Here is a 10551-nt window from a genome sequence, read left to right on the forward strand (position 1 = left end):
TCACCCACTTCTACAGCATTCAGAGCAAAGGACAGCTGTACGCCATGTAACCAAACAGCATCAACTCAAAAAGATTACTTACCGGGGTCTCCGCTCCTGCATCATGCTTGCCGGAGACTGAGTGCTGGGACTGGCTACACCCCTCCAGAGTAGAAGAGAGTTCCTGACTCACGTGGTACCGGACCACCCTGCAGTGGGCTCCACAACGTCCTCCAACTCCATCTCTTTGTCCACAACTTCATCCTTGGGGTTAGGTCCACTGTCCTCTGCCTCCAATCCCACCAAAGGGTCCATGGGCCTCTTGGAGGTAGAGGTGGGATCATTGCAGAGGATGGCGTCCAGCTCCTTGTAGAAGCGGCAGCTCTTGGGTGCAGCAGCGGAGTGATGGTTTGCCTCCCTTGCCTTCTGGTACGCCTGGCTCAGCTCCTTTATCTTTGCTATGCACTGCACCGTGTCCCAGTCATAGCCCTTCTCACACAAGCCACAAGAAATCTGCCCATAGGTATTGAAGTTCCTACAGCTGGAGCGGAGCTGGGACTGGACAGCCTCCTTTTCCCATATACCCAGCAGATCCAACAACTCTGCAGTGGTCTAAGTGGGAGAGCGTTTGCCACATGGAGCTGCCATGGCCAGCTGGAAAGATGCAACATGAGCTCTCCAGGCCAACCAAACGGGAAGTGAAATTTCAAAAATTCCCAAGCCTTTAAAGGGGGGAGGGGTAGATGCTTGTTTGCCCAGCTGCAGGGCAGCAGAGTTCAAACTGCTGACCAGAGTGGTCAGGATGGGCATTGTGGGACACCTCCTGGAGCTATTTACAGCGACAAAACCATGCACGGTGTCTACACTGGCACTTTGTGGACAAAACTTTGTTGCAAAAAGCACTATATCTCTCATTGAGGTAGTTTTATTTTGTTGGCAAAACAGGAGAGTTTTGTCATCAAAAGTGGCATTGCAGCTTTTACACCTCCACTGTTCTGGCATCAAAGCTTTCTTTTGTCAAAAAATCTCTAGTGTAGACAAAGCCTAAGGCCATGTCTACATTACAGTAGCAGCACTATGGTGCTGCAGCAGTGCTGCTGTAGCATGGATGCTTTCTACATCGAGAGAAAATGTTTTCCATCGATGTAGGCAATCCACCTCCCAAAGAAGCAGTAGCTATGTTGGCGGAAGACTCTTAGTCAATCTAGCTGCATCTATAGTGGGATTATATCCACCTAACTACATCACATGGGGCATAAACTTTTCACAGCCCTGACTCATGTAGCTGAGTTGATCTACTTTTCAGGTGTAAATCAGACCTTAGAATACTGACTGAGTTTAGCAATTATGCAGAGCTGCTGATGGCTGCTTACTGATTTAGATTTTCAGGACAGAACTGGTTAGCCAGTTTATCACTAATCAAATCCAACAGAGAAAAAAAACTTCTTGTTTCAGTCTGAAACAGGATAGGGAAAAAAAAACAAAACACTGGAGCAGGAAATATTTTTCCCCAATCAAGAAGCATCTTTTCACAGAAATTCAGAAAGTGATATTTAAAGCCTTGTGTACTCCCACACAGTTTTTTTCCTAAAGGCAAGTGTACTGTAGACAACGATGGGAGGTGACATAACCACATGAGGAGTCAGGGTGACAATAAAAAACAAGTTGCACCCTGAACCTTAAGAAGTGTTCAAAAAATTAAAAAGTAATATAAATTCAAAGTGGCACTTGGCAACTGTTGGACTACTCTACTGTAAAGCAGAAGAAAACACAAAACTGTCCTTTGTAAATGTTGGTCCTTATCTGTGTCTTGATTGGGCTTTTACCTTCCCTTGTGCTCCAAAGAAAGAATGGAGGAATCTGACTTTAGCCCCTCTCTAGTAATGGCCAGAACTCTGCTGGGAGCATTATTATCTAGAATCAGGAAATGCCCTACAGTAGAGCTCCAATAAACATACTGAAAACCTGTGTTTTCTTTTAAAGGGATTATGCTGATCTGACATTGTCAATCAACTCCTGAGAAACCATACCCATGAAGTAAGTTAGTACTCAGAGCAGCATTCAGTATTTAACTTATAACAGCATGTTATTCAAGTGAGCGGTCTTCCACATCGGAGCACGTTCATGCCTCCCAATAAGGTGATGTAGGTTAAGGTCAAACTCCATGTATAAAAATGATAACTTTTATTCCAGATTTAGGGTTAGATTCCACAGCCACTGAACTCTGGAAGCCATTGAAATAATTTTGTTATTGATTTAAAAGCAGCAATTCTGGCAGAGAAGTCATATTCACTAAGAGAGAGAGTGTATATATAAACTCACACACTTGCTATGCATATATTCTAATATATTCCCCCCCAAAACAAAACAAATCGTATCTTTAAAGCACATATCTAATGGCAAAAAATTTAGTCCCAATGTACAAACACACTCAACTGTTTTATAGTTCTTTAAATCAAAGATATATCTTTAATGGGCTGTCCTTCCCCAAATGAAACAAACAAGGAATCTACCAAAAACGAGTCGTAAATTACAAATCTGTTTTAATATCCCATTTTAAAAGCTGAAATAGGAAATTATTCTCAAATTATAACAAAACCTCAACAATTTCCCATTTTACAGTATTTGGTTTGATTTTAGCAACAGTAATTTGTTAATGTTTTGAATCTTTTTAGATTCAGCTGATTAAATTGAAAAGTCACACTAACTGCAATTAATAATTTTGATCATCTAATAGTCAAGCAAGGGTTGCATGATTCTAGAACCTCTCTTGCATCTGTTATCAGATTCCATTAGTTTGATTTTCTGTTCTGACCAATAATGATAAATTGAGTAGACTAAAATTAAAAACTTGTGTACACCTGAATCTGTATTTCAAATATTTGAAGATATTTCCATTGACCGTTCAAGAAACTTTATAAGTACAAAATGAATACTTATTATGGTATCCAGTTTCAGAAGCAATCTGCACCAGAATGCTGATCACAGGGACTATAATAATCAAATCCCAAGGATCAAAAATAGTCTAACATCAACTTCAGCTGCATGAAAACATGCCATTTGCACATCCTCTCACATTCATAGCATTTTACAATATTGAGCAATGGATCAGAGAGCAGGCTTTGTTCTTCATAAACTATCAATAAAATATTGCACTCTTTAAAAGAGAGAACTTTTTAAAATATCACTAAACTCCAACTTTGCATGAGTTAAAACAGGAAAGCTGGATTATGTCACTATTTCAGATGACAACTGGAAAAATCAGTTTTACAAAATGCGTAAGTACTCTCAGAACAGGGAAATTAATTTTAAATAGGAAATAAAAAGGTTATTAGAAACAAACAGATGTGGCATTTCACTAGAGAATGAAATTAGAAATCTATGAGAAATATGTATTGTAAGGAATGTACATGAACTGAGTGGCTAATTGGCTGAAAGAGCTCCAAGATGAATCATTATGAAAAAAACTCACTAATTATGAAATCCATCTCACTCAACTCTTTGTCATCTTCCTTTTCTGTATCCAAAAACGCACATGAACAAGGGCAGAATTATTGTACATCTAGTTAACAAGTTATACCAAGTTATTGACTTTTAGTTCACAAAGCACCTGAAAGACTGCTAATATTCACCACTTGAGTGATCCAAGATTACCATTCAAAACAACACTGCTATAATTCTGAAATTAGTGTTGCTTTTCTAAACCAAGCTAAAAGAGCTGCTGTGTATCAGTGGAAATCTGACTCTGGCTCTCATTAAAAAAAAAAACAAAACACACAGGTTTCCACATTTAGCAGCCCTACCTTATCTCAGACTAACTCTAAAGGCACTTCTATAGCCCTAATTTACTTCCCTTTTACTATTTTGCAGAGAACATCGTTTCATCATTTTAACACCTGGTGTTAACTGGTCAACATAATGTCTTGCTCATTCGATTTAACAGCAAACTATTGAAATTATGCAGATCTGAAAGAAAGTGGGGAAACAACAGCCTTACTTGTTATAATCTTTATAAAGAGAATGGTCCATGTAAAAGTGTTCACACAGTGAATATTGGAAAATTAAAAACAATATATTCCATTCATTAATAGACCTTTTTCATTAGCCTTCCAATTAAAAGTATGGGACTGCCCAACAACTAGACTCAAATTAGAACAGCAAGGGGGCTTATCTAGCATCATTAACTTGATTTCACCTGTGAACTACATTGCTTGTTTACTTTCCAAATCGCATGTCTGTTGCAATGAGACTGCAAAAAACTTTTTTTAATTAGAACCTCTACACCACCAAAGAGGGAAAATCCCTTACGACATTCTTCAAAGAAAGTCTATAATTGAATCTCAGTAGCTAGAAGGCATCTACTTACACAATACATTCATTTATACAACGTTAACGTTTTATTTTCAAAATCTTAGTTTTCCCTACATTTAGAAGATGAGTTGTGCCTATTTTAGACTTATTTGGAAGCACTCCATCAATGCAGCTCCTCTGTTGGAAGTGATAATGGAAACACCAGTGTAGACAGGACACATTTTTGGAGGGGGAAGTGGAAAGGGTGCACATCAGGTCATCGAATACTGGTCTCAGCAGCACTACATGAAATGGTGGGAAAAGTGTCAGCAAACATCTGAAGTCTGTCTGGTGGTGGTGTAATGGAGATTTCCAAATCAAACCTAGTGTAAAGAAGGCCTCCACAATTAACTGTTTTCCTCCCAGAAACAAAAATGATTACACAGAAGAACAGTGTACTGCAGCCAAAGGAAATCTCCTTTTTTCCCCAATAGCTTTTTATTTTTTGTTTCTTTTAAATGAATACACATTTAAAATGTACAGACTAGTAGCAGGGTTGGAGAGAAGGAAGAGAGGATGGAAATGCTTGGGTGTGGAGGAAAAGGAAAGAAACCTTTCACCAGTTATCACTAACTAAAAGCCCTATAGAGAATCAAAGGCAACAACACACAAGATACATCCACACCTCTCTTCTTCCTAGAGCTCCTCCTACCATTTATATTTTTCACACATATGAGGACATTACAGGATTATATACGACCTCTGTGCATATACCACATTTGATTAAACCTGTACAGATCTCTCGTTATGCAACCTTCTGCCTTAGAAGACAAGAGTATCCTCAAGCATATCAAAGAATGGCAGAGCTTTGCTCCCCTTCAACAGGAAGCAACCACAGTGAAAACAACTGAGGTTCGGGATCCCTTCCAGGAGTCAGTGGAAAAGGGCTTCATACTCACACCTTCCTCCTCAAACACAGAGATACATACCACAGTGCACACAGCCCTCCCAGGACATAAACATACCCCCATTCCCTTCCCTCCTACTCACTCATCGCAACCCCTTCTCACTCATCCCTGGCTCCTCCCCTCCCTCCCAACACCACTCAGCCTTCCCCCCACACGGCGCCCCTCCCCGCCACACCCCTCAGCCTTCCCCCCCTGCATTGTACCCCTCCCCCCACCTCCCCTCAGCCTTCCCCTTCGCACCACCCCCCACAAGCCTCAGCCTTCCCCTCCCACCTCCCCCCACACGCCTCAGCCTTCCCCCTCGCACCGCACCCCCACCCTTCAGCCTTCCCCCACGCACTGTACCGCTCCCCCCTCAGCCTTCCCCTTCGCACCTCCCCCCACCCCCTTCAGCCTTCCCCTCCCACCTCCCCCCCCACGCCTCAGCCTTCCCCCTCGCACCGCACCCCTCCCCCCAGCCAGGGCGCTCGAGTCGCGGAGTGGGGGGAGGGAAGACACTCACCATGACAGACGCGCTACGGCGGGGCCGGTTGTCCTGGTGACAACGAGCCCAGAGCAGCCACTGCCAGGTGCAGAGTCTGCGCGCGCAGCCGAGCCTAGTGGGGCACGTGACCGGGAACACCCCTGCTGATTCGGCCCATCCCCTTCACGTGACCCGAAGGGGCGGAGATGGAAGAGAGAGAGGGGTGGGGTCGGGGTGTCACGTGTCCACATCAGAGGTCACGTATCCGCGGGGAGGCGGAGCCCGACGGAGTTGGGAGGGGCGGGAGAGGACACGCGGCTTGAATGGAGGGTGGCTGGCGGACACTCTGCTGGCCGCAGCGCCCCCTAGAGGTCTCTGCCGCTCGCCACAATGAGCCGCTGCGGGAGGGGACGCGCCACGTCTCATAGACGCTAGGCAAAGGAGGTGCGGGAGTCCCAGAGGCGAGCGCGTTCCCGGGCCAGGCGGACGGGCGATTTCTCCCTGTCCCCGTGAGCCTGGCACCTTGTGCCCGTGTAATCACGTACCAAAGATGTGTAAGAGCAGGGGGCCCGTTGGGAACTCCTTTGTGCCTCGCCAGGATTTCCAGGCGCCTGCCCTCCAAGGGTTTTCACTCTCAGGATTTGAAAGAGACCCTCTAATAAACAGTGTAGGGGTCTCCCCCACGATAGGAAAGATGGGGGTTGGGGGGAGGGAATATCTTTTATTGGACCAACTTCTATTAGAGAGAGAGAGAGAGAGAAGCTTTTGAGCCAAAAACATCACTTCACCGACCCTCAGCACCTTAAGATGGCTCAAGGGCTAAGTAATGACAGGATAGTGTGGGTACCCTATGCATAAAACTAGCATTAAAGCCCATGATAACATTCCCATAGGACCCTTGCACCTTACATCCATTTGGGGTCCTTGCGGGCATCTTGCTAGGGCCTAAAGTCTGAAATCTGGGAGATGAGGCTGGTAGAGACAATAGGTCTTAGCAGTGTTGGTCCATCTTGACCTTTACATTTTTAAGAAACAAAAGACCACAAAAGAAATACACGAACTCACTATTCCCACTTAGGAATGGATTTTTATTCATTTCCTTTACACTGATTAACAATACAATTCGTTTTGTATACACTAGGCCAGAGTCCATAGGGAAGTAGCCTGTGTAACCTTTGGGTGGGCTAGAGTTCATTTCATTGCCCTTCTCTAGAGCTTAAAAATCCCAGCTAGGGTTGCCAATTTTCTAATTGCACAAACCCAAACATCCTTGCCCGGCCTAAGGCCCTGCCCTGCCCCTTCTCTGAGGCCCCGCCCGCATTCACTCCCCCGCCCCGTCGCTTGCTCTACCCCACCCTCACTCACTTTCACCATGCTGGGGGTTGCGGGGCAGGAGAGGGCTCTGGGCTGAGGCCGAGGGGTTTAGAGTGTGGGAGGGGGTTGGGGTGCAAGAGGAGGTGAGGGCTCTGGCTGGGCAGCGCTTACGTCAAGTGGCTCCCAGAAACAACCGGCATGTCCGGCTCCTAGGTTCATGGGCAGCCAGGCAGCTCTGCACGCTGCCCCTGCCTGCAGGCATCGCCCCCGCAGCTCCCCGGCCAATGGGAACTGCAGAGTCAGCGCTCCAGGCAGCACACAGAGACCCCCTGGCCACCACTTGCCTAGGAGCCCAAGGGACGTGTCGATCGCTTCCAGGAGTCGAACGGAACCAGGGCAGGTAGGGAGCTTGTCTTGGCCCCTCTGCGCCACAGACCAGACTTTTAGCAGCTTATTAAAATCTCCTGGATTGCTTTCAATAGCCACAGGGAGATCAATGCTGATTCCGATAGACTCCTGGCCAATCCAGGAGGGTTGGCTACCCTAAATCCAACTCCTATAGAAAAGCAGCTGCAGACCCAGAATTCAGCGTAAGAATTTTCAGCAAGGATTGCACAGGGTCAACCTCCCTCCCCACATTCAAATCTCCAAAAGAACAAAAAGAATTAAGTATCAACATTATAAATCTTAACATAAAAAAACAAATAATAATAACAATGTTTACAACATATCATGGCTATTATCTTCAGTTATACATAAACTTAAAGAAAACTAAATCTAAACAGGTCAGTCCCCACAGAAACACAGTGAGAAGAAACTCAGAGTTCCCAAAAGTTTTCGTTGAGCTCACTTGAGTCTCAGTTAGAGTCTTTGATCACTAAATCTATACAATCTGCTGACTAAAAAGAAAAATCTTCCCTCCATTTGCTTGTAGGAATCTTCAGCTGCAATCCAAGCAGACTCTTCCACTTCCTCTGCTGAAATCACTGTTAGCCAGTCAGCTAACTGATTATCAACCACTCAGTTATGTATATATATTTTTTTAAACACCTGTTACAAGAAAATACAAAACTGAGAGTAGCAAAATATAAATGACTCTGTTGCCCGCACCCAGTGCCGAGAGGCAAAACAACAGCAGGGGTTGGTTCGCTACCCGGTGTGCTTCACCCAATAATCACAACGGGGTGGAGAAGCAGAAAAGTTTATTTGACGCTTCAAAAAGGTACAGGGAGAATAGAATCTCAAATCCTGCACACAGAGCAGGAAGTTACACAGGCTTTTATACATCCTTTCTTCAGCATACTTATCCAATAGCCAGCTGCCCTAAGTATCCATATAGTCAGCCAATCCAGTTACCAGCTAGTTCCCTTGTTTTTTGTATCATTTGTTAAACTATACATAAAGCTGCTTTATTCAGCATTTTTCTTCCATATCTGCCCTGTTTGGCCTTGTTTAGTTTCAGGCAGTCTGATTCTGCAACATATTGTTGCAGATTCTCAGCATAACTGCTGTGAGTGCCTCCAGGCTGGGGGGGCCAACGACACTTGGGCCTAGTATGCAGAGCTGCTGCAAGTGCCTCCAGGCAGGAGCGGGTGGGCCAAGGACACTTGGGCCTAGTGCGAGGGGGCTTCATCGACACTTGTGGTCTTCCATCCCCTCGAGTTACCTAGTGGCCATGCCCCAGTGTCCCCAACAACTCTTTCCTCATTATCATATTTAAGAGAAGTTGGTGAATCAGACTAGCTGAGACAATTTAACTAAAACAGTTTGGCTAAAATCAAACAACATTCAAAGTGTACAATTAAAATAAAAAATGAATTTTCCCTCCCAATTTCCCCTTTCTATAATTAACATTGCCCATGCTTTCCTGTTGGAGGGTTAACAGTAATCACTAACCTACTTCAAAATGCATCAGAGTTAAGGTAAACAGCCTGCTTTCTACTCCTGGGTTCAGCTTCTCTCAACTCGCACAGGGCACATGGCCTTTTGCAAAGTAGCCGCCTTGATTACTTGCCCTCATGGAGTCTGATTCCAGCAACAGGGAACCTAGTGGAGCATATCCAAAACTAACATACCCAATTCCAGCAACTTCTGGGTGTGGAGTGCTAAGTCTGCTTAGCAACAAAGACCCAGACACAACTCAGTCCTACCCAGCCTCCCACCATAGATCTCTTAAAGAGATATCTCCCTATTAGGCACGTGGGTTACACATGCACACACCATACGGCTACCTTTCTAAAGCCAATCTCTTGTTTTCCAGAATCTGAATTTTCATTTAATAGATTCATAGATTCCAAGGTCAGAAGGGACCATTGTGATCATCTAGTCTGTCCTCCTGTAAAGCACAGGCCATAGACCTTCCCTAAAATAATTCCTAGAGCAGATCTTTTAAAAAAAGATCCAGTATTGATTTAAAAATTGTGAGTGATGAAGAATCCACCATAATCCTTGGTAAACTGTTCCAATGATTTACTATCCTCACTGTTAAAAATGTGCACCTTATTTCCAGTCTGAATTTGTCGAGCTTCAACTTCCAGCCATTGGACTGAGTTATACCATTGTCTGTGACTGCTAGATTGAAGAACATATTATTAAAGTTTTGTTCTTCATGTAGATAGTTATAGACTATGCTGAAGTCACCCCTTAACTGTCTCTTTGCTAAACTTAATAGAATGAGCTCACTATAAGGCATATTTTCTAATTCTTTAATCATTCTCATGGATCTCCTCTGAACATTCTCCAATTTATTAACATTCTTTTCGAAGTGTGGACAACACAATTGGACACAGTATTCCGGCAGTCACACCAATGCCAAATACAGATGTAAAATAACCTCTCTGCTCCTACTCAAGATTCCCTTTTATCCACCCAAGGATCACATTAGCTGTTTTGGCCACAGCGTCGCACAGCGAGCTCATGTTCGACTGATTATCCCCCATAACCCCCAAGTCTTTTTCAGAGTCACTGCTTCCCAGTATAGAATCCCCCATGTTGTAAGTATGGCCTGCATTCTTTGTTCATAGGTGTATACATTTAGCCACACTAAAATGCATAGTGTTTGTGTGCAATCAGTTTACCAAGTGATCCAGATCCAGTGAACTCCCCTCTTCATTATTTATCACTCCCCCAATTTTTCTCTCATCTGCAAATTCATCAGTGATGATTTTGTTTTCTTACAGGTCACTAATAATGTTAAATAGCATTCCTGTGGCACCCCACTAGAAACACACCTGCTTGATTATCATTCCCTGTTACAGTATTATTTTGAAACCTATCAGTTAGCCATCTTTTAATCCATTTAATATACGCCATGTTCATTTTGTATGGTTCAAATTTTTTTTAAAAGTCTCTAGCTCTTATAGTTGGGAGAAAACCTCAGAAATGTGAACCAAGTAGAAATGATGCGGAGATATTTAGGAGACCTTAGACCAATAGCTCTGATGTGTGAACTGTTCCATTCATCTCAGTGAGGTGTTAACTCAGACACGCAGTGATAATTTAGATGTCAAAATTGTTAACTATTTCACTCCTCCTGTA

At 43.9% G+C, this 10551-nt stretch overlaps 1 protein-coding gene across 22 annotated transcripts in view; it reads right to left on the reverse strand.

The window, feature by feature from the left end:
* Positions 1-5871, reverse strand: part of FBXL2 (F-box and leucine rich repeat protein 2) — a 176424-nt gene extending 170553 nt beyond the window's left edge. For 16 of the 22 annotated variants that reach the window (XM_037890191.2, XM_043540724.1, XM_043540723.1 and 13 more), the window contains exons 1-2: positions 5740-5871; positions 4405-4652 (exon numbers count right to left, since the gene is read on the reverse strand). In XM_037890191.2, the coding sequence (XP_037746119.1) occupies positions 4405-4542 (138 nt within the window). In that variant the 5' untranslated portion in view covers positions 4543-4652; positions 5740-5871. The remainder of the gene's footprint in view (positions 1-4404; positions 4653-5739) is intronic. The other 6 variants (XM_043540734.1, XM_043540733.1, XM_043540732.1 and 3 more) reach the window with 3 other exon arrangements.
* Positions 5872-10551: the final 4680 nt, after the last annotated feature.

The sequence above is a fragment of the Chelonia mydas genome, chromosome 2 (genome assembly GCF_015237465.2).
Source record: "Chelonia mydas isolate rCheMyd1 chromosome 2, rCheMyd1.pri.v2, whole genome shotgun sequence".
Taxonomy (NCBI): Eukaryota; Metazoa; Chordata; order Testudines; family Cheloniidae; genus Chelonia; species Chelonia mydas.